The sequence below is a fragment of the Cavia porcellus genome, unplaced genomic scaffold (genome assembly GCF_034190915.1).
Source record: "Cavia porcellus strain 051 isolate PalLab524CR breed Dunkin Hartley unplaced genomic scaffold, mCavPor4.1 scaffold_16, whole genome shotgun sequence".
In the NCBI taxonomy this organism is placed as follows: domain Eukaryota; kingdom Metazoa; phylum Chordata; class Mammalia; order Rodentia; family Caviidae; genus Cavia; species Cavia porcellus.
The window spans coordinates 33,322,856-33,345,719 of NW_026947499.1; the positions used below are offsets into that span (position 1 = coordinate 33,322,856).

At 53.2% G+C, this 22,864-nt stretch overlaps 3 protein-coding genes across 20 annotated transcripts in view; 2 read left to right on the forward strand and 1 right to left on the reverse strand.

Moving 5' to 3' along the window:
* The first annotated feature begins 2,657 nt into the window (after positions 1–2,657).
* Nherf2 (NHERF family PDZ scaffold protein 2) lies at positions 2,658–15,021 on the forward strand. Of its 7 annotated transcripts, none has more exons than XM_023560911.2 (7): positions 2,658–2,773; positions 6,636–6,836; positions 12,280–12,459; positions 12,669–12,822; positions 12,897–12,940; positions 13,667–13,774; positions 13,951–15,021. In XM_023560911.2, exons 1-7 carry the CDS (start codon positions 2,729–2,731, stop codon positions 14,107–14,109), a joined length of 891 nt encoding a protein of 296 aa, XP_023416679.1. In that variant the 5' UTR covers positions 2,658–2,728; the 3' UTR covers positions 14,110–15,021. The 7 variants fall into 7 exon arrangements, with proteins under 7 accessions (XP_023416679.1, XP_063082376.1, XP_023416678.1 ...); XM_023560910.2 differs by lacking the exon at positions 2,658–2,773 and adding an exon at positions 3,886–4,268; XM_003478474.5 differs by lacking the exon at positions 2,658–2,773 and adding an exon at positions 3,888–4,268 and having other exon boundaries at positions 13,667–13,729.
* A 568-nt stretch (positions 15,022–15,589) lies between these two features.
* Nthl1 (nth like DNA glycosylase 1) lies at positions 15,590–22,233 on the reverse strand. 4 transcript variants are annotated; one of them, XM_003478112.5, is made up of 6 exons: positions 22,057–22,233; positions 20,710–20,948; positions 20,257–20,427; positions 19,321–19,480; positions 16,249–16,354; positions 15,590–16,172 (listed from the first exon to the last, which is right to left on the reverse strand). In XM_003478112.5, exons 1-6 carry the CDS (start codon positions 22,184–22,186, stop codon positions 16,049–16,051), a joined length of 930 nt encoding a protein of 309 aa, XP_003478160.1. In that variant the 5' UTR covers positions 22,187–22,233; the 3' UTR covers positions 15,590–16,048. The 4 variants fall into 4 exon arrangements, with proteins under 4 accessions (XP_003478160.1, XP_063082377.1, XP_012997062.1 ...); XM_063226307.1 differs by having other exon boundaries at positions 16,249–16,351; positions 20,257–20,430; XM_013141608.3 differs by having other exon boundaries at positions 20,257–20,430.
* Positions 22,227–22,864, forward strand: part of Tsc2 (TSC complex subunit 2) — a 37,831-nt gene continuing 37,193 nt past the window's right edge. For all 9 annotated transcript variants that reach the window (XM_003478476.5, XM_003478477.5, XM_005007405.4 and 6 more), the window contains exon 1: positions 22,227–22,384. The gene's annotated coding sequence lies outside the window, so the exon portion shown is untranslated. The remainder of the gene's footprint in view (positions 22,385–22,864) is intronic.

Sequence of the window (22,864 nt, forward strand, 5' to 3'; positions counted from 1 at the left end):
ATCTTTTTCTCTTTTTTTTTTTTTTTTTTTTTTTTGAGATGGAGTTTCACTATGAAGTTCAGGCTGGCATTGAACTTACTTTGTAGCTCAGGCTGACCTTGAACTCACAGCAACCCTCCTGCCTTGGTCTCCTGACTGCTGGGATTACAAGCGTGAGCTACCATCCCCGACCTGGGCAAGATTCTTGAGCTATCCAGAGCTTCTACCCTGAAGGATGTTGGCAGGGCCCTAGCTGAGTTAATTGCTTCTCTGAGGGCTGTCCTAACCCTGAGGCTCCCTTGCTCTGTCAAATCCCTATTTTCCTGGGTTGCAGAGATATTTATCCAGTGTTTGCCAGTGCCTGGTGCCAAATGATCTTCAAATATTTGGTCATGAGTGCTGGGACTCTTGGCAAAGAGTCTGGATACACCCTGGCCCAGAGTGGCGGGTACTGGGGTCCAAGGTGAAGAGGCAGAACCAATTAGCAGTTTGGCAGAGGTCAGGCTTCTGTGCCTGACACTCCCCATGGCAGTCGTTTCTGCATAAATGCCTGCAATGTACTGGCCTCATCCCAATACCCACACTGCAGGACTAGATCTGCTTCAAGCCAGATGGAAGAGGCTTGGGGCAACATCCCCCTCAGCCCGTCTCCACCCCACGACGCAATCCACATATTCTCGCCAGGGGGCGCTGCGCGGATGCTTTTACGGGCGGCAGGAAGGACTTCTTCAGCAATGGGAGGGGCCGTGGTAGAGGGGCGGGGCCTGGCGGGAGAGCAAAGCCGCCCCACCCTCCGTGGTTGTCGGATTCCTGCCCCGCCCCCTCTCGCCCGCCCGGGTCCTGTGCTCTAGCTCCCCGCACCTGGGTCCCTAAGAGAGTGCAATCTGAGGGAGGAGAGCCTAAGTGAGTCCTGGTGATGCTCGTGGGGCTATTAGTATCCATTAGGGAGAGGCGGTGGTGCCCAGGACACTCTACGATATTACTGGGATTTATATTCATGGCTCCACCCCCAGAATTCCCAGGCTTCTGCCCACTGCCACGTCTCAGAGCACCCTGCCAAAGTCCAGTCTCCTCCTGAGAGGCGGTGTTGCAGGAAGGTCTGCAGGTTTAATGCTCAGAGAAAAGCCCTCTGCCCTAATCGGGTTGCAAGGGCCAACCCTTATTCTAGGGGAAGGCCTCTGATAGCCTAGAGGAGGTGAGGGCTGAGAGGTGGGATTCACCAGCTCTCTCTGCCACAGAGCACCCCTGTCATTTAGCAAATTGACAGGGTTAGGGTGGGGTGAGAAATGGCCCAACTGCCCGATGACCTGTCTTGACCTTCCTAAGGGCCAGGTTAACCCACTCCTCAAAGAACTAGCAAATATTGGATTTAAATGTCTTGGCAATAAATAAATAAGAACTAGCAAATAAAGCCTACCATCCCTGTGTCATCACCCTAAGGCCTCGTGGGTTCTTTCTCCTATCCCATAATTGGAGACCCTTGCCACTTTCCTGTCCCCACCTCCAGGCCTTTGTTGGTGCCTTTTTGCTTGTCCCCCTCTCAGCTTCCCATCTCAACAGCTTCCTGGCCGACTGAAGTGCCTAGACGGTAATGGAGGAGGCCTGGGAGAATTCACACATGACAACCATGTCACCCTGTGTCTCATTCTGCAACTGTGGGCTCTCCATGCTTATTCTGTCACCTCTCATTTATTCCTGCTACTCCCTGAGAAATAGTGGCCTACTCTTCTCTAGGTGTTTGTCTTTATTCTGTCACTGTTACCTACTCTGCCAGGCACAGGCACCCACTTTCTTTGTTATCCTAAGATGTTGCTTTGTTACTGATACTTTCCCTGATACTTCTTGTTTCCTTTTTCCTTTGGAGACTCCTTTGCTACTCTGTGATTACAGTGTCCTGTGACACATCTTTGATTTCTTGCCCCTGGCTGTGATCACATGTGCCTGTTTATCCTTCTTTCTGGTCACGTTTTGTCCTTGTCCCATCTTAGGTCACCGGGTGAGTAGGTGAACCCTGAGCTGCAGAAGGCCAGGGAGGGCTCAAGTCTGATCTGGAACCTGTCCTACAGAAGAATAAGAGGTCTCCTATGTCCCTATCTTAGGAACTCTGGTCCCTACTTTCCTAATCCCTGGCTTGGTCGATCATCTCCTTCCATTCTAGCCATTAAGTGACTATCTGGCAAGTCTAGATGGTCTTGGTTGCTGCACAATGACCTCCATGGTAAAAATACTGCCCACACCCATCCTCACAGTCTCTGACGGTAGCAGTACCAGGCTGGGGCTAGGGAAACCAGTCACAGGTCAGATAGGCAGCCTATGGATAGGCAGACAGACAAATTGAGGTAGTCATACAGGATAGAGCCTATGACACCATCAATTAGGAATTGCAGAGGGGTTAAGGGTAGGGAGAAGCAGGGGGCTGGAGGTTTAGCTCAGCGGCATAAGCGCCTGTCTTGCAAGCAGGCTGTCGTGAGTTCGATCCCCGGTACTGATAAAAAGGAAAAAGACAAAAAAAAAAAAAAAAAAAAAAAAAAAAAAGGGTAGGGAGAAGCTAAACAGCCTTCACATAAGTGGCTTTTAAGAGTAGCCTTTGGGATATGGGCACCCAAAGGGCTATGCCCCAGAGGTTGCTCAGAGGCAGGCTCAGCCTCTATGTGTGTGTGTATGGGTGGGGTTTGGGAGCCTAGCCAAGCAGACTGGAGAGCTGAGAGAATGAGGCAAAGACTGAGACTAACCTGCCTCTCCGGCCCACATGGGGAACTGTCTAGGCTGGCCATACATAAACTCTAGGAGAAAGGTATGTAAGGTCTGTGGGCTGGGGTAAGCCTGGGACTTGACTATGTTCTTATGCCTGAGAAGCTGCTCCTCCATGAGGTGTGGGCTCACAATGTTGGGCCCAAACCAAGCTGGAGAACCTTTTGTGGCTTCCTTTTCACTGCTGCTTGCAGTTTTCTGATCTGCAAAATACCTTCTCTGCCCCTGTTGTTTAGGTAAAGCACACACAGAGAGGCTTGAGAATTATCAGAGATGCTCCATGTGATTCTTTCTGTTCTCCTGTCAGAGAAGGAACAATCATGCTTGGGAATCATGGTTGGGAAGGCTGGGAAAGGAAGGGAGCAGGCAAGGGGAGAACTGGAGGAGCTTAGTGAATGTGGGGCAGCTGACGTCCTCTATAACTTAGGGGCCAAAGACCTCAGCAAAGTTCATCCTAGGTCAAGAGGAGGTACCAAAGATCCTTCCATTTTAGCTGGACGAAGTCAGGTCCCTAAAGGCAGGGATATGGAAGGCAGCATGGTTAGTGGACCCAAATCCACACCAGGAGGTTCAGGGAGTCTCCCGTCACCAGTCTCCATGATCTAGGGAGGGGATACTGCAATGTAACTTTAAACCTGTCTTTTTGCCTCCTGTACTATCCTGGGACTGCACTGGGCCAAGACAACTCTGGTTGCAGGATGGGATCCAGATTCAGGGACAGCAAAGGGGAACAGGCAGAGGGGATTCTGAGGGGTGGAGAGAGAGAGTTTCTTGATGATGAAATGGGCTGTAGTCCTGGCTGTACCCTGTGGACCCTGCGTGGCATCCCTCAGTCTGGGAACCCATTCTCCTAAGATGCTGTCCATCTCAAGAGCTTGTCTTAATGCAGCGCACACAGGTGTCCAGTAATGTTCCTGCTGTAGAAGGCAAAGGTGCTGTTGCTAGAGAGGATGCCCAAAATGTGGAGTAGAGAAAAGAGGGTCCCAGTGACTCCGCAACTACTTTGGCTGGCAGTCCTCCACTCCCATTTTCCCTGGGCCTGCGGGGCGTTCACGCAGGGGCCTAGCTAGCAGGGTTTGGGTCGGGCTGGGGCAGCCCAGCATCGGGGGCGGAGAAAGGGCGGGCGCGGGGGCGGCGCTGCAGGCCTGGCGGGGCCCGGGCTGGGGCCGGAGCTGCAGCCGGAGCCCGAGGAGATCGAGATCAGAGCAAGCAAAAAGGAGTCTCCAAGGTTGCCGCAGGTCCCTAGTATCCCCGCCTGCGACCCCGCGCTGTGGGCTGCGGTGCGCGCTGTGGGCTGCAGTGGCCGGCCGGGGGGCAGCGGCGCCATGGCCGCGCCGGAGCCGCTGCGGCCGCGCCTGTGCTGTCTGGTGCGTGGCGAGCAAGGCTACGGCTTCCACCTGCATGGCGAGAAAGGCCGCCGTGGGCAGTTCATCAGGCGCGTGGAGCCGGGGTCCCCCGCCGAGGCGGCCGAGTTGCGAGCTGGGGACCGCCTAGTCGAGGTTAACGGCGTCAACGTGGAGAGTGAGACACACCACCAGGTGGGTGCCTGCGCCCCGCCCCGGGCCGGCCTCTCCTCTGGGGTGCAGATGACCCCCTGGCTCACTTAACTCTGCTGGGGCCAGGCGTGTGTGTGTGTGTGTGTGTGTGTGTGTGTGTGTGTGTGTGTGTAGGGGTGGCACACGGTGGCCTGTGTAGGCTCCGTGGCGAAATGAGGATGTGGTCCGGCAGGCTCCTGGCAGGGAAGCCCAGTACCGCACGTGTGTGTGTGTGTGTGTGTGTGTGTGTGTGTGTGTGTGTGTGTGTGTAAGAGAGTATTCCGTCAGGGAGGGGTCACTGCGGCTGTTCTGTCCCTTGGCTCTGGCTCCTGTGCTTTGGTCTCAGTGTAACTGTGTCAGGGTTTGGGCACATTGGGACATCTTGGCACAAATGCTTTCTGTGAGTGTGTGTACACAACTGGAAATGTGTGTGACTGCAGGTCCCTCTGGGGCATCCATATGTGCACATGTCTGCCAGTGTGTAGAGGGAAATGGTCCCAGCAAAATACAAGTGTCTGATATGTGCTGGGTTGTGTGCCTAGGACTGGGTTGGACTCGTCTGCATACATGTCCTGTGTGAGTTGGGCTTTGTATGTGTATGTGTGCACCTGTCTGCATGTCTGGTTATGTGTCCTTGGCAGTGTCTGAAGCCAGTGTACTAATGTGCATTCTACCTGGGTGTGGCAGCACATTCCTTGGCTCCTGAGGTGCCTCTCGTTCCTCTGAGCCTTCCTGCCTGGGCTGGGGTCACTTCAGAAGCCCCTGCCTCTTGCAGCTGGAGGAAGGCCTAGAGAGTGTGCTTTTTCTCTCTGCATCTTCTGCCCCCTGGGGTATCTTGTTCTTTGGCAGCAGACTCACCCCAGATGCTGGCTGAGGTCCAGCCTTTCTCTACCCTTTCTGCTCTAGGTCCCTTGTGTCACTCACAGCACTAGCCAGTCAGGTCAGGATCTGTCTTTGTGGCCAGTGGTAGGTACTGGAGATAGCAAACTGGTTTTTGGCTGGGCCAAGAGTTGAGCTCCTGTCTCCTTCAGGGGTCTGTCTATCCTGTCTTTTTCCTAAAGCATCAACCAAATATGGCTATGTGCTGAAAAGGGTAGGGGTGGAGGCTGGAAGGATGGTTCAACCTGTGGGGAGCCCCTGGAGACCTGTTTTTGGCCTCTGTTTGGCAGTCCCTAACACTCTCACCCCAAGTGTACCTGTGTATCCCAGGCCTTGGGGGGTGCCAGTATCCAGTAATTTCACACAGAACCATAATGGACCCTCCTCACTGCCCCAGGAAGGGAGGAAGTACAGCTCCTACCCCCATTTTATAGATGAAGAAACAAACTTTGAGACTGCAGATAACTTATCCAGGTCCCACATCAGAAAGCAGGAGGATATTGGAATTTTCCTGTCACTGTCTGGGTTATGAGGAGAGAGGAGGGACATTAGGGGACTAGAGAAGGTGAGTCTTGGTTACACCTTGCTATCCAAATGTTGACATCTGCTGAGCAGAGCAGTGGTTGATACTTCAGGGAGGGGCCGGGTTGTCACTCTTCTTACCCTGTGCTACCAGGAACTTCCCTTTCTCCTTGTGGTTGCACACAAATGCTCTGGCTGCTCCATGACTGCCAGCATGTTTGCCATGTTTCATAGGTATCCACTTAGACACATGGAAATCTGTAAAGCCACACCTGCCTGTGGCCCCCTCATCTACTGGAACTGAATTCTGCTGACTAGAAGGTGGGGAGGTGCCTGAACAGAAACCTAGGTCTTCACTTGTCTGCAGATCCACCAGGACTGAGTCCCTTGTCATGGAATGAAAGGCCTAGAGGCAAGAGTTTAGATTGTTATGTTGGTGACAAAAACCAGCCTAAGTACATCAGAGTGGCCCCAGAGAACATACCATTCTTGCATATCAGCCAGAGACAGACCAAAACAGATATGTGCCCAAGAGGATACACATGCATATGTGGATATATGTGCACATGTGCATATACTCTCACAGACTGAAAAACCAAAGTCCAGTCAGGCACATCTTTGCCACTTTCAGACAGACTGACTCTTCATTGGCTGATTCTGTGACACCTTCCCATCCCCTTCTTTCAGTCCTTCTTGGAGAAGAGCTGGGGCTGAGACCAAGGACTAAGAGGACACGAAACCTTTGCAATCCAGGTGCTAGTGTCAGGTACTCCAGGTTAAGATGGAGAGTGCTACTGGAGCCTGGAGGTAGGAAGGTGGGGCCTGCAGGCCTTTCTGTATAGCTACCCACCTCTACAGACCAGCCTCCTTCCTATTAACCCAAGCCTCTGTGAGCCCAGAGTGGTGCCAGTGTCCTTGTGTTACCCAGGGTAGTGCCTGCTGACCCTCTCCCACTTCCCTCTGTCCTAGGTGGTACAGAGGATCAAGGCTGTGGAAGGGCAGACACGGCTGCTGGTGGTAGACAAGGAGACGGATGAAGAGCTGCGCCGGCGGCAGCTGACCTGCACTGAGGAGATGGCCCAGCGAGGCCTTCCACCAGCTCATGACCCCTGGGAGCCAAAGCCTGACTGGGCACATGGGGGCAGCCTCAGATCTGATGCTGGCCAAAAGGTATGGCAGGCTCTCGTTATGGGGTCACTCAGCTGCTCCCAGAGCCGCTATCTCAGCCTTTTGACAGTCTGCACTTCTGGTTATCTCCATAAGCTGATGTTTCTTTTACCTCTTGGCACCCCCTCTCTGCCTCAGTGACCCATGGTGACCACCTTCTAGGCCACTTGGGGCCACTCATTCTGTCCTTATTGTGCCCCACCCCTGGGCTCAGTGGCTGAGGAGCCCTGGGAGGAGCTAGTAGGTTGTTCTAGGACCTCATGTGGCTAGCTCTGTCTGTGCTAGATGTCTGTCAGTGGCCCTGGGAATCTGTGTGTCCTGGGAAGAGCTGCTGGAGGCTGCATTTTTGCATTCTCCATTTTTGGGCAGTGCTTTGATTAGGGCGAGTTGAGGACACATTGAATTGAGGGCCCAGCATGGCCAGAGTTGGAGTGGACCAAGGAATAAGAGTAGGGCCAGCACCCAGTCAGTGCTTTTGCACTGGCTTCTCAGGCCTGCCCCTCATGTGTTGGGTCCTAATGGGGTGACTCCCCCAGATAAAAGGGGCCTCTGTGGCCCACCTTTTTTTTTTCTTTTTTTTCTGAGACAAGAGCTTGCTATGTAGTCACTTTGAACTCACTGTATAGCCCAGGCTGGCTTTGAACTAACGGTGGCTCTCTTGCTTCAATCTCCCAAGTGCTGGGATTACAGGGATGTGCCACCATGGTCAGATGTGTCCCTTCTGTGTAGTACCTGTCCTTTGTCCCTGCCTCGTTTCCAGGTTACCAGTTCTACACACACAAAAAAGAGAGCTAAGCATGGAAGCATATGCCTGTAATTCCAGCACTTTGAAGGCTAAGGTGGGATGTTGAGGCAGGAGGATCCCTGCCAATTCAAGGCTAGTCTAAATTACAGAGAGGCTCTGTTTTTTTTAAAATTTAATTTAATTTTTTTATTGGTACCAGGATAGAGCTCACAACCACATGCTTGCAAAGCAGGGACTTATGCTGCTGAGCTAAATCCCCAGCCCCTGAGACTCTATCTTTTAAAGAAAGAGAGAGAGAGAGAGAGAGAGAGAGAAAGAGAGAGAGAGGAAGGAGAAGAAGAAGAAGAAGAAGAAGAAGAAGAAGAAGAAGAAGAAGAAGAAGAAGAAGAAGATAGAAGGAGAAGGAGAAGAAAGAGAAAGAGAAAAAGAAAAAGAAAAAGAAAAAGAAAAAGAAAAAGAAAAAGAAAAAGAAAAAGAGGAAGGCTGGGGCTATAGCTCAGGAGCACACTGCCTTCTTGGCAAGCGTGAGATCATGAGTTTGATCCCCAGTACATCCCCAGCAAGGAAAAAAAAAAAAAAAAATTGAAAAAGAAAAGAAAAAAGAACAAGGGAAAACCTTTCCCACTTCCTTCCCGATAGCTATAATACCTGGGTGTGTGACTTGAGGCCAGGAGAAAGGGCTTGGGGTTGTACCTCCTGGAGGCCCTCATATTTTCTCTCATACTCAGAACCCTGTCACAACTACCCAAAAGAATATAAGTCTAGGGCGGGGGCTGGGGGAGGATTTAGCTCAGCGGCGTAAGTGCCTGCCTTGCAAGCGTATGATTGTGAATTCGATCCCAATACAAAAAAAAAAAAAAAAAAAAGAATTTCAGTCTAGGGGTTCCCCAGATCCTGCTCTGAGACCCTGTAGCCTAGGGGTGATGGCATTGTCAGGTCTGAAGTTTCTGAACACCTTGAGATTTGCCTTTTCCTTTCCCTTTCCTTAGCTGTGCCTAGGATTTGACCCTGATAGAACCTGCCTTAGGATGGGGAGATGGAATTCCCAGCAGAAGTCTTCTTCCTGGGCAGAGGCCTGTGTAGGGGACCCAGGAATGCTTTTTGTTCCCTGAAACTGGAGGGCATATGCTAAGTCCTGGAGTCTAGACTGCCTCAGGGCTGCCAAAGGTTGAAAGTCTTTCAGGAAAGTCCTCCTGGTGGCCAGCTGGTCCCCAGGTCCCCTCCCCCGGCTGAGGATTGGGTACCTCCTCCCTTCCTTTCCCAGGAGGAAGCAACCCCCACCCCCAGCATTTGTCCATTGATTTAGACACAACAGTGGTAGCTGAGTTCACCTTCCTGTGGAAAAATACGCCCTTGGGCCTTATCTGGAGGTGGGGTGGCTGAGGCACCTCAGTCTTGGGTGGGACCTTCCCCCCTTTCTGCTATTTCAGGCTCTGGGGGCTGCAGGAAGCCCTAGGAGGGAGCTTCCTTTGGGTGTATTTTTAGAGGAACAAAGGGAGGTGTGATGGGCAGGTCCCTCTATGGATGAGGTTAACTTGGGGATGGGGAGTCTGGGAGGTCAGAGACCCTGGGGATGGGGTCATTCTCATGTGTGTGGCTGCCACAAGCCAGGCTTAGAGACATTTGCCTTGAAGTTGAATGCAAGGAGTGTGGGAGGATGGGGTGTACCCTGCCAGGATGTTCTCTCTGATGAGGGTGTTTGTAGAAGAGGGACAGACTTAGGAGGTATGTGTGAGGCCCACCAAGTGCCCCAAAGGAAGTAACGGCTGCCTTTGCTCTGTCTGTGCCTCAAGTGTTCTCTGTCCTAGGCTGGGTAGGGAACGTGGGGCATGGAGAACACTAGTGTGGTCTGTCCTTCCCTTTGGGGGCCTAGAAGGCCTTGTCAGTGGTGACTCAGCCCAGGGCCACAGGAGTCTGGGGGTGGCTGCAGCTGCAGTGCAGCTGATTCTTGCAGTGACAAAGGAAACAGAGACAAGGCAGCCAGGGAAGTGGTGAAGCACCCTTGCTATCCACCTCCTCACCCCCAGCTGTGATCTCCCCCATTTGGAGGGAGTGTAGGGTAGGTGGCTGCAGGGTACAGGATGCAGTGCCTGCAAGAGGGCCTGGGGTTCTCTAGGCTGCTATAGTCCTCCTCCACTGTATGAGCCACCGTAGTAGGACTGTCCTCTGTCTTGGGGCTGGGGTTCCCCTCCCTTCCCTGTCTCCCTAGCCCTGGGTCCAGCAGCAGGGCAGGGCCTTACAGTGGCTTCCTTCCTTCCTTTCTTGGGACGGAAACCCAGTTAGGTGGGTGGGTGGGTGGGGGTGCTGGGTTGGAGTCTCAGCAGGGGACAGGGCTCAGTCACCACCCTGCTCCCCAAAGTGATTCAGCCTGTATGTCCCCACCCATCCTCAGGGAACCTGGGCTCCCACAGAAGGTAGATAAGTAGGGTGGCAGCCTGGGCTGGCCAGAGAGCTCAGGACACTCCAGGCTGTATGCTGACTGCTTGCCATTTCTGTACTGCCTCTCATGGCCCGCTCCAGGAGTTCCACACCACCCACCCCAGCTCCAGGAACCTTTCCACAGAGCCCACCCTGGGGGCTTGTGCAGGTCAGGTGGGATTTGGGAAGGGTGGGGCTGTGAGGACCCCAGCCTCGGTTCATTCCTCCAAGGAGGGAAAAGGGACTTGGGGACCTTTGTGTAAGTAGGCTGGACCCCAAGCAACAATGGGGGCCTTTCTGTGTTAGTGCTGGTGAGTCACCATCTGGAGGGGGCACTGCTTGACTCTTGGGGCATTCCCATGCCAGCCTCTGGCTCAGCGGGAAGACCAGCACTTGCCTTTCACTTCTTTAGCTGTGGGACCCTGAGGGCCTGGAGAGAGGCAGCAGGAAGTGTGCAGAGCCAGGCCAGGGAAAAGGAATTCCAGCAATGCACCCCCCACACCCACAGCTTGCCTGCCCACCCTTTTTGCACTGCTTTGTGTAGCCGGGCCCCCTATTGCACTCCAGTTGAGGGTCTCTTGCCAACTTTGACACCTTGAACCTGCTAGTCATAATGAGAGGGACTTATGTTAATAATTAGTAAGTAGGAACCTCTTGGCCTGTGCAGTGAAGGGGGGGGGTGTTCCGCATTGAGGCAGAGAGATGGCCAGAGTGGTCCTGAGAACACGGATGTGGCCTTAGCCTAGCCTCATGGCCCCGGATACTCCTGTCAAATCCTGCTTCCTGTTTGGGGGCCTTGAGAGATCCTGCCAGTCAGGCTGTTGCAGTGACTGTGGGAAGAGGCCACAGGGGCTGGTGTCACGGGCCCTGTGTTTACTTTTATGGGTGGCTGTGAGTGTCCCTGTAGGATGTTTAAAAGTGTAAACTTGGATGCCTTTGTCTCTGTAACCAAGGGATATAACCCTGCATTCTAGGCCATGTCCCTAAGCTAGGCATGGTCACATCATGTGTCTATCCTCTGGGCTGGCTCTGGCTTCTGTCTTGGTTTTTTCCTTCTCATCCCAGGCTGTGCTCCTGACACTTCTGTGGGAAGGTGGCAGGCCTAGAGGTGTAGGCTTAGAACACTAGGCAAGGCAGCAGGAAGACACTGTTGCTTCCATAGTGATGTAGCTGCCCATGGACAAGAACCAGTCAGATTTGGGGTTTGGAATGAGCTCAAAGATTGGGCAGCTGGAGCAATCAGGGGGTGCTCTGGCCTAAAGAAGGATGGGTGCCCATGTCTTGGAGACCTTCCCTGAGACCTGAGGGACAGTCCCCCTAGTGCTATCCCTGCTCCAGCTTGGCCAGGATCCCCCTGGTACCGATAAAAAAAAAGGAAGAAGACAAAAAAGAAAAGATGCAGGGAGATGGAAGGTGAGGGAGGGGCCAGCACACTCTCACCTGCATACGCCCTCAGAAACCTGAGCTGCTACCCGCCTACTCACCCTGGCCACTGTAATGTGTAACTGGGCACCAGCACCCGAAGGCCATTCAGCACCACAGTCACTGTTCTGGTTGCTGGCTGGGTGGGGGTCACTGGGTCTGCCCCCTGCCTACATAGCCCCTGACCTGGAGACCAGCTGCAGGATGCCAGAGGTAAAGCAAACTAGGGACCTGGGTGGCAGTGGGGGTTCCCTGCTGATACTGAGTGCTGTTGTATCTCTAGTAGGGTGGTGGGGGCAGGGCTGGGGTTCCCCTTCTAGGTCTGGCCCTTTCTTTCTGGGCTTCAGAGGTGGAATTAGCTGTGCTTTGCACTGGAATATGAAAGCAAACACAGCCATCACACAGGCTGCAGCCCATGGCCTACCTCCTGGAGGAACACAGCTGACCAGGCCTAGGAAGTGGGGCAGGAAGCCAGGGAGGTGGGATGTACACGCAGGCCTGGGGGTGCAGCCATTTCAGTCATTCTGTCACTGTGATAGATGGGAGCTTAATTCCACCTGGCTTTTCTCCCTACAACCTCAGCCAGTGCACAGCACCACCCTTGAGCATGAATTTTCCCAACAACTCCACAAGGCAATGTCCCAGCTGAGAATACTTCATATTGGAAACTGAGGCTTTGCCTGGGGTCCCACAGCTAGAACTTGGTCTCAGGCAGCCTCACCGAGGCACTGGGGCAGGGAGCACGTGGAGTGTTTGTTGTTGAGACCTGGGACTTCCTGCTAAGGTGGTGGGTGGTGTTCAGAAGAGTGACTTCTAGGTTTGGGAGGCCAGAGCCTGACCTCACATCCTTTATGACTGCAGGATGTCACTGTGCCTCCAAGAGAGCTGCGCCCTCGGCTCTGTCACCTTCAAAAGGGACCTCAGGGCTACGGATTTAATCTGCACAGTGACAAGTCTCGACCTGGCCAGTACATTCGCTCTGTGGACCCAGGCTCACCTGCTGCCCATTCTGGTCTCCGTGTCCAGGACCGGCTTATCGAGGTACTACAACCACTGATGTGCCATGTGTGTACATGTCTGGGACTTGGGTCTTTGCTGAAGGAGGGGAGTCACCGGGAACCTGAGCTGGCACTCCTGTTGCTGCCTCAGCTGGTGGTGGCTTTGATGAATATTTGATGGCACACCTGGCTAGGTGGTGTGGGTCAGGCTGTGTCCTTTGAGTCCTGCTGACCCTGTGCTGGTGGTGGCAGGTGAATGGGCAGAACGTGGAAGGGCTGCGCCATGCTGAGGTTGTTGCGAGCATCAAGGCACGGGAGCACGAGGCCCGGCTGCTGGTGGTGGACCCTGAGACTGATGAGCACTTCAAGCAGCTGCGGGTCACACCCACTGAAGAGCATGTGGAAGGTGGGCCAGTGCCTGGGGGGATGGGGTAGGGTCAATGTCAGGAGAGACCAGCCACTGACATGCTGTCCCCACAGGTCCACTGCCATCACCAGTTACCAACGGGACCAGCCCTGCCCAGGTGAGAGAGTGGGTCCAGGTGACCATGGTGCACCTCTGGGTCCCCAGGACTGACAGAGGCACTCCTTCCCCTGGAGATCTCTGCATTTGAGTAGTGTGGTTGTAAGACCCAGACCCATGTCTGGCTCTATTACTGCACTGGCTCCTCTGTGGGGATACTGTCCTGGGTCAGTATCATGCCCTAGTCACACATGGTAGGCAGGCACCTAGGGTTCTGGGGCCACTGTCTCTCTTTTCTGTTCCTGGTACTATGTGGCTATTATTTCATCCTGCAGTGCTCACCTCCTTGGAAGCTGGTCCTAGCTTTGTCCCAGATGATACTCATGGTTGATTCCTGCACCAATATTGCCCTTTCATATTGTGACAGGCCAGGGCTGGTCACCTGCCTGTTTACTGCTGGGTGCCCAGTGTCTTGCTCAGCTGGATCTGGACAGTAGTGGAGGATTGGTGCTCACTACCAAAGGAGTAGTAGATATACTTGAGGTGTGCACCTGTGCAAAGGCCTGCATGTAAAGGTGTAGTGTGTGTGCAAGGGCATGCATGCAGATATGTGTAATGGTGTACTATGTACAAAGGAGTGCATGTGTAGCTGTGGTGTGTGAACAATGGTGTGCATGCTCAGCTGTCATATATGTGCATGTGTGTGTGTATGTGTGTGTGTGTGTATATACACTAGTGGCTCCGTGGGTGGGAACCCTGAAGCCCTGCCTTGCCCTTGGTTTCCCAGCTCAATGGTGGCTCAGTGTATTCATCCCGAAGTGACCTACTGGGCTCAGACAAGGACACTGAGGTAACTCTGCTGTGTTCAAACATGGATGTGCCAGAGGCCTTGAGGGTAGGTGTCTGTGGAGATTACAGCCTGGACAGTGGGGCCACCACTTACAGGAAGCCCTCCTGCACTCACTGTCCTGATCCCCAGGTGGCCTCTGGTATAAGCTTCTTGGAAAGGTACCTGTCTGGGGCCCAGGTCTAGAGCTTATTTCTGGCACCTTGCCTGCCTTGTGCCCCCAGGATGGTGGTACCTGGAAGAGAGATCCATTCCAGGAGAGTGGCCTCCACCTGAGCCCCACAGCAGCTGAGGCCAAGGAGAAGGCTCGGGCCACACGGGTCAACAAGCGGGCACCACAGATGGACTGGAACCGGAAGCGTGAGATCTTCAGCAACTTCTGAGCCCCTTCCTGCCTGTTTGGGCCCATGTGGAATCTCTGGCCTTTCCAGAGCTCCCCAAGCCTCAGTGGACTGGAGGGTGATCTCATGACATCCAGAAAGCAACCTGTGCCCAAGTGAGCTGCTGTCTTGTCTTCAATTTGCTGTGTGCTGGGGCACTGTCCCACCAAGATGGGGGGAGAGAGAGACAATAAGAGACAAGTGAGAGAAAGAGACAGTGATGGAGAGAAGGGGCCCAGAATGTGACTATTGCCAAGGGCCTTGCTCTGTCCCAGGCTTGCTGACTGAAAGGAATTCATTTTTGCTTTTTTCCCCAGAAGATTTGCAATACACATTTTCACTTAATACCAGAGGCTCCCCTCTCTCTTGCTCTCTAAATAATTGCAATAAAACAAACCTTTCTCTGCAAATCCTTCCTCCCTTTCCCCAGCAACACCATCCTGAGTGGAAGCCCAGGGACTTCCAGAGGACAGAACCAGGGACCCTCGCCATGCTCATGTGAGCTTTTTTTGGGGAAAGGCTGGGGAGGCCAGATGTGCCTGCAGGAGTTGCCTTCCCTTGTGTGAAGGGTTACTAGGTCAAGTCCTAGCTCTTTGCCCACTAGAGGCTTGGAGTGCAGGACCTGGCCTCTATGAGGTGCCTGAGGATAGAGGCCCATACCCCCAGGAGGGCAGTCTCTGGATACATCCCCCTTCCCACACTCCAGCTCCCAGATTTGGGGAGTATGGATATAAGAACTACCCCCATAAAGGACCCCAGACCTATAGGCTTAGCCTCTGCCTTACACCCCATCCCCAAGGACATCCTGTTGGCTCTGCCCTTTATTCAGTGCCCTGAGCCCCAACAGGCACTGCTGTCTGCCTTGTAAGCCATAGCGCATGCGCGCCCTAAGAATAAACAGGCCTTGCCTTGGAACCTAGCATCATGTCTTCTTTGAATCTCCGGTTGGTAAGTAGAAGTTGATGGATGAGGGCCATTCTAGGGGACCCTGAGGTCAAACTGCAGTCAGGGTGGCTTTAGCTTCTACTCCTACCTGGGGCCCCCACCCTCTGGGGCCTCTGCCCATCTCTATTTGGGGAGCCCCAGCTCCCCACCATTATCTCCTCAAGGCTGCCTGAGCTCAGGATCTCTACAAGCTATCCCCCACATTGAGCACTACACACAGTTCAAGCTTTGTGTTCTGGTGTCAAGACATGTTGTTCTGTGAATGTTGAGGTGGAACCCTGGCAGAAGCAGCTCTCAGAGTAAGTTCAGGAGTTGGCAGAGTCTGGTCTGAGAAGCTGCTGGGCCTACAGATGGACAGAGTGTGGAGGGACTACAGGGATACCGTTCTAGTACACTGAGTCCCCGACTAACGAATGAGTTCTGTTCCAGGAGAATATTCATAAGTCAGATTCATTTGTAAGTCTAAGAAAGTAAGTCTTACACACTTCTGACACAAATATACAATGTAAAGCATAAAGAAAACCAAACATACAAATACTGTAAATAAACTATTTTTACTTTTATAATTATCTGAAAATGATAGTATAGTACAGTACAAAGGTAGGCATGTGAGCTACTTCCATGATTTGTTCACATCTACAAATGTTCACAATGTGAGGTCCCTTCCTATCTGTGAAAGTTCACAACTCTTAAGTCAGGGACTTACTATAGGCTTCCTGGCAGCTGGGTGCAGCTGGTTGTCACCATTTCCTCCTTCCCTGAGTACACAGCAGGGATTGTCATATTCTTCAGTCTCATAGGGAACTCAGCCCAACAACCATGAGCAGTATACATGTTTCCTTGCTGCCCTCAGACCCTGCGAATAGAATTCAGATCTCAACTGCAAACAATACCCAAGCTTTATTACACAGGTTGTAATCCTCCCCGGCCCCACTCCTGAAAAAGGCACTTTATAGGCAACAGCAGCAACAGGACCCAAGCTGAAGACCCATGGTCCTTAGAAGCTCTGGGCAGAAGGGCAAAGGGCCTGGTTGAGGCAGGTCTGGCAGCGAGGGTGGGTAGGTAGGCAAATCTGCTGGCCAAAGCCCACCAATAGTCCGTTGATCTCACTCCACAGCTGCCTGTGGAGGAGAGAGCCATGTCAATGTGGAGAGAGGAAAAGGCCCCATCCATCAGAACACCCCCATCCCACTGCACCTGGGCAGCCACTCCTCTAGGGCAGCGCGGGTCTCCTCTGGAGATTTGGTCATTCTCTTGGTCCACTTCAGTCGATTTGCAATTCTATGCACATGTGTGTCCACTGCTGTATGGAAACAGGGCAAGATGAACTGGTATTCTCCACCAAACCATGACTGCCCAAGTCATTATGTATGTGGGCAGGAGAGCCCACCCTAGGGCTCCAGAGCAGAGATGAGAACTGCATAGCCCTGGCTGCATGGCTGCTGCATCTCAGCTGCTGGGCTGGACCTGAGCCTCTCCCTGGTTGCAGCCCCTTGTATCTCTCCTATTGCTATGGGAGACTGTTAAGAGTCCAGTCCCAGTAATCCTAATGCCAACATGGGTATCTCTGGGCCAGGAAGGTATCTCTGCTCTAGATTCTGCCTTGACAACAGTAACAGCTAACTTGGGTCAACGGCTTGATGGGGTCAGATCCCACACTGAATTCCATTAGCTTCAGCTCAGTAACTCTTTTCTGATTTTTGTTTGAGAGTCCATTTAGTTCAGGCTGTCCTTGAACTCACTATATAGCCCAGGCTGGTTTTAAACTCTGGCCATTCTCCTGGCTCAGCTTTCCTGAGCTAGAATTATAGGCATGTGCCATCATACCTGGCTTTGTTTTTTTTGAGACAGTCTTGCTATGTGGTTCAGGCTGGCCTTGAACTCAGTATGTAGACCCAGCTGGACTCAAACTTGCTCCCAAGTGTTGGGGTTACAGATGTGCACTACCATACCCAGCATAGTAACTCTTTACAAACCACCTGTGGGTGTAAAATCAGACCAGGCAGGGTTCATTCCAAAGCATGCAATAGCTAGGGTATAGTGTGTGCTTGGCATATGTGAAATTCTGGGTTTGATCCCTAGCACCAAAAAACAAAAAACAAACCAAAACGGTGTACTTTCAGTTCATACTTTCCTCATTTACAACATCTGGCCTATAAAGGGCATGGCCTGCTTTCTTTGCCTCAGCTGCTGTGGATCCTGGCCAAGGCATTGGCTTTGGGCACCAGGTTGGATAACAGCAGCTGGATATAGTAGGTTAGTCCGAGATTATTGTGGCAGAGCTGGAATCTGCCACTGTATCTATCAGAGACACAGCAGGGAATGTGGCCAGGGCTGCTGTAGCTGTGATCTACCTGAGCCTCTGCCCCTACTCCTACCATCTGGCCACTGCAAAGGTTCATTCCAGGTGCCTACTCATTAGGGCCTCTTCCTCTGGCCCAGGCCTCCTCCTCTTGGCCAGCTGCAGTCTCAGCCCTGCTTTCTTCTCCGGGGTTGGTTACCAGAAGCTAAGCCCTGCAGTAGCTCCCTTCCCTTGCCAATGCTTGGGAAAATGTATCTTGGGTATAGGCAGAGGATGACTGCTTGGTGGGGAGTTCACATCCCAAAAACCCTGAGCCTGTTTTTGCCTAACACAGAGGTGACCATGCTCCTTAGGACATCCAGGTGTTCAGTCCAGGGCTACATTATGTGTTAAATTCTTGTGCTGACCCAAAGGGATTCTGATACATCTGTATAGTTAAGTATGGCAACTCTTTTATTGGCTTTGAAGGAACGAAGCCAAATGCTTGATATAAGGTAGCCCAGCTGAAAGTGGAAAAGCTGGGATGGGCTCCTGTAACCCATAGCTCTAACTTTTTGTTTGCTTTTTTTTAAACTTTTTATCGGTACCGGGGATCGAACTCACAACTGCCTGCTTGCAAGGCAGGTGCTTATGCCGCTGAGCTAAATCCCTAGCCCCTCTAACTTTTAATTTGAAGAGGACTTTTTTCCTCCCCTAGGAAGCAGCCCTGGAGTCTCTGTGATGGTCAAATTCACGGACAACCAGACAGAGTGACTTTCAAACACTCCTTTTGGCTGTGTCTACTGTGTTCAAAATATAGTCCCCTGCCTGGCCATGAGCCCTTCCCTTCCAGAGGTACCCAAACATAACATAGCACTCCTGGGACATGGGCAGGCAACTGAGGACAGTGCTCAGATAGGCTCAAATGTCTACCAAGAGGCTGGCAGGTAGCACTGAGAGTTTAGGTAGGGGAGGAGGCAGTGGTCTGCTCCTGCCCAGCCCAGTTGTTCCAGAGATTAATACTCTTCAGTCTCAATTGTAGCTGCTAGCTACCAACCACAGCTCTGGGCCCTGCGCTACTCTCCTGTTTGTCAGGGAGTGTTGCAAAGTTGCCTGCCCAAGGACCTGTTGAGGGAGCACCCCTTCCTACACAGAATCTCAGAGTAAGGGGCAAGGAGAGGCTGGGGTCACTTTCCTGGTTTCTGAACTGGCTGGCTGGGCCCTGCTGCTGTGTAGCTGCAGGAGCCTCAATCTCTAGACAAAGGTTCAAGAAAGCAGCAGCATTGTCCCCACCCCAGGGAGTCTGCCTTAGCCCACTACACTAAAATCTCCAATGTCAGCAAGTGACATCCAAAAAAAGGATTCCACGAAGGGCCCTGCCCCTGCCCCAAACCTCCCACTCAGTTGTCTCATTTCAGTTTCTGCTCCTAATCTCTTGTCTGCTGTACAGCTTTGCAGACACTGTTCCTTCTGTCTGGAATACACTTTCTTCTCTCAGCCTGGCTAATCTTTTTTTTTTTCCGGTACCAGGGATCGAACTCACAACCTCACGCTTGCCAGGCAGGCACTTAGGCCCTGAACTAAATCTCCAGCCCCCCGCTTGGCTAATCTTGCCTTAACCTGCGCTCTGGGTGGAAAACATGTCACCTGCCCAGGCTCAGCAGCATATGTGCCCCACATCAGCGTTTCCACCCACAGGGGAGGCACTCTATGTTGAATCTCTCTCCAGCAGGGGGCACACACCTATGTTTAGCTTCAGGGCCCTTTAGAACCCATCAGATAGTAAGATACTCAGGAAATTTGATCTCCTACTGTATTTGTTTCTGGTAGAGCTGGCCAATTTATCATTGGGAATACCTTCCTAACTTCAGGCTCAGTCTTAGATGAGAAGGCTCGAGCTGGGTCATTGGTCACAGGATGTGGAGAATCCCAACAGCAACCACCAAGCCTAGAAGCCATTCCTCCTTCTTGTGCCAGGTGCCACTTACCTATTCCTGACACAGTGCCCCAGGCCACAGCCATAGCTAGGTGTGCCATCTTGGGCCCCACACCAGGCAGTGCCACCAGCTCAGCCAGAGAGGCTGGAATGTCCCCATTGTAGCGCTGCTTCAGGATGGCACTTGTCTGCTTGATGAACTTTACTTTGCTCTGAAAGATGGTAAAAGATCAGCCCTGGGGTGGGGAGGTATAGCCTGATATGGGAGGACAAGGTCCTGAGGAGACCCAGAATTGCCTGTCACCTGCTCATCTCATTCCCCAGTAGATAGGAAAGAGCCAAGGGCAGCAGGGAGACTTAAGAGAGGCCCTCACCGGGGACCAAAGGTAGGGCTAGACCCCTGCCTTCCAGGCTTATGGACCAATGACATGTCTGGGGGGCCCAGCTTATATCCCTCTGCCCCAACAATCTCTCCCAAAGGCTGGGCTAGGCTGAACAGATAGGCCATTCCTAGGAGTTGAGCTCCTCAGCACCTGGGCCTTCAGCAAGGAAGGCCCAACTCCCTGCCAGCTGCTAAGCCAGCCAGGGAGTTCGATTCTGTTGCTGAATGAAGAGGGATATTTAAAACCTATTTAAGAGCAGCCCCACCCACTGAGCTACTTTCAATAGATCTGTCCACCCACCATCCAGTATTCTGAGGGAGCAGCTTGTTTGGGGATGCTCTCCAGGGAGGCTGGAAGTAAACAAAGGGGAAGGCAAGGAAAGGAAGGGCAGGCTGCTGTGAGGGAGGTAGAGGAAGGAAGGGGCACAAATGGGAAAGGCCAAGGAGTTCCAGGGACAGGGAAGCAGCCACAAAGCCTGCCGCCACCCCACCCTACCAGTTGCTCAGAGGCAGGAAGAGCCCGTAGCTAGAAATGCTTGCTCCTTGCCTTCTGTGTCTCTGCCTGGCCAGTACCACCCCAGCCCTGTCACCATGAGCCAGGCTTACCCTCCAGAATCCCACCGGATAGATGAGCTTGCCCAGCGTGTTGTCGTCTGTCTGCAGGATGCTGTCTACAGTTAGGCCCTGGGCCAGAAGTCGCTGCATGGCACCTGCAGTCACCTGGTCTTTGGTCTGGCTGGAAAGCATCAGAGCCAGTAGTATCTGGTACCTCTGTACCTGCTTGTGCAATGACAAGGACCAGAATAACAATGGGTTCTGGGAGCTTACTCTGGGCCAAGCCCCAGTTAAGCCCTCTATCATCTTCCTTTCATCCCCCTGGACCTTCTACTCACCAAGATTAACAGGATGTGTGTGTGGGCTTGCCTTGTGCTGCCTGCAGTGGAGGCAAGCTAAGAGCTGCCAGGTCTCAGGCTGTCCCACGCCTGAGGCCTGAGAGGAAGCAAGTGTCTTTCTTGCTGGGGGAGGTGTGTCACCAGGGCAGGTGGGGCTGCTCCCTACCTTCGGGGGAGCACTTGGGTCACAGCAGTGCTCAGCTCCCAGGTGGTCCACAGGTGCATCCTTCTTGCTCCTCATAATTCGGATATTGGTTAGCTGCTGCTGCCACTCCTGCGGCTCCCAAACTGTCACTACAGGTAGGTCAGCCCCCTCACTTTTCTCACCATCTGAGGTCTCATAGGCCACACACAGTCTCTGTGCTTTCCGCTTTCGCTTTGCAGGCATATAGTTTTTTTTTCCTTCTGCAAAAAAGCACTACTCAGTCAGGTCTGGTGTCGAAAAACTTGTAATTTCAGCACTTGAGAGGCTGAGGCAGGAGAATCCCCGTGAGTTCAAGGCCTGCCTGAATTACATAGTGAGATCCACAGTTCTTCAAATAGGGCCAACAGAGAGAGGGGTGAGCACAGGTACCGCTTGCCACCTCTCTCACTTATTCAGGTAGACCGTCCATTAGCTACCTAGCAGGGGTGTGCTGCTTCCTGGAAGGCAGAGGATGTAACCCTGAAAAAGTGCAATTAGCATGCCAGGATTCCAGTAAGGCTCCTACCATTATGCCTCAATACGGCCTATAAGCTGTATCTAACTTTCTAATACTCAAATCAGACTGCCACTCTCCTCTCGTCGCTTTGCTTTGCCTTAGCCCTCAAGATGAGTCCCGATTCTCTCTGGCTATGAACGCACTTGCTGACCTTGGAAGCACCATCACCTGCCTCTTTCCACTGCACAAATCCTTCCCCTCCCATGCCTATCCCAAAGGGTGACCTTGTTTGGATTTCCTAGTGCCCTGGGTGCCTATGGAATCCCTGGACTGGCCAAATTCCTGGTCTGGCCAAATCTGTAGAATTTCTAGCACGGGAATATAGGGGCTCTGTTGGTCTCGCTGAGTCCTGCTCCTTGGCACACAGTAGGTCCTTAAGGGTTACAGGACAAGTACAATGAAGGCCATGCCCTTTCCTGTTTTATCTGGGCACCACCCTTCAGCTGGAGGAAACCTTCGGGCTGGAGTTTTTTTTGGGGGGTTGGGTATTTTTTGGCAGTCAGTCTGGCCGAGAAGGAAGCAGCACAGAGCACAGCACTACAGTGCCCTGCAGTCAGCCCGGCACAAATGGACTGCCCCAGGGCAGGCTGGTGGGACTGGAACTTTAACGCGCAGGACGCGGGCGGGGCGGAGCCTAGATGCGGACACCAGTGTCTGAGAAAGGAACCGGGTGGAACCTCAAGGCTGCACGTAGGGCCAGAGGGTTCATTGGCGTTTGCAGGCTTTGCCGCGTCTTGGGTCCGAGTTCCAGCCTGCAACCCTCCATCCCTTTCCCTAGCCTCCTTCCGCGGTTTGGCCGGGCCCAGCGCTACCTGCAGCCACCTCTCTGTTCTCGGGCGGCGTGGGTTCTTCCCCATTTCCCCGCGACCCAACCCCGGTAGCGCGGCTCTGGCTGCGCGTCACCATCCTGGCCGCCGCCGTCGCTACTGCCGCAGCCTTCATGCCAGACTATGCTTTCCAGCAGCCCCGGCGGCCAGTCACTCTGCTCAGTACGCGCGTAGAACTACGGCTCCCGACAAGCCCAGCGTGGCTCTCTGCACTCTCCCACCCCCGGAAGTGCGGGTCGCGTTTCCGGCGGTGGCTTGTTGGTGGGGGGGCTCCGGGGAGTGAACGCTTCTCAGCACCTTGCGGCTGCAGCGGGTAAGTGGGTCTTGGCGACACTGCCACTAGTGCTGGCTGAGACGCCAGTGTGGCTCACTGCTGACTTGGTGGCGAGGATGCTGGCTCCATATGCTCATAGCTCTGCTGTGTCCACTGCACCTTAGTCTCTAAGGCCTTTTTTTTTTTTGTGTGTGTGTGTGTCTTTTTCTTTTTTATCGGTACCGGGGATCGAACTCACGACTGCCTGCTTGCAAGGCAGGCGCTTATGCCGCTGAGTTAAATCCCCAGCCTCTCTAAGGCCTTTTTGCTTTTTTTTATAAGTCATGGCGGGTGTGAGCGGGTCTCAGCTGCAGGTGTTCCTGCGACAGCTCCTCAGCCACCCAGGGAGAAGAGAGGTGGCAAATGTGGCTACCTGGAGCCAGGGGACAGGGGCGCGGGGGCGGGGGGGCGGCCGTGTCTGAGCAGGTAGCAAGTTAGGTCAAGCCTACATCTCCCATAGATTTTGTGGCCGGGTAGCCA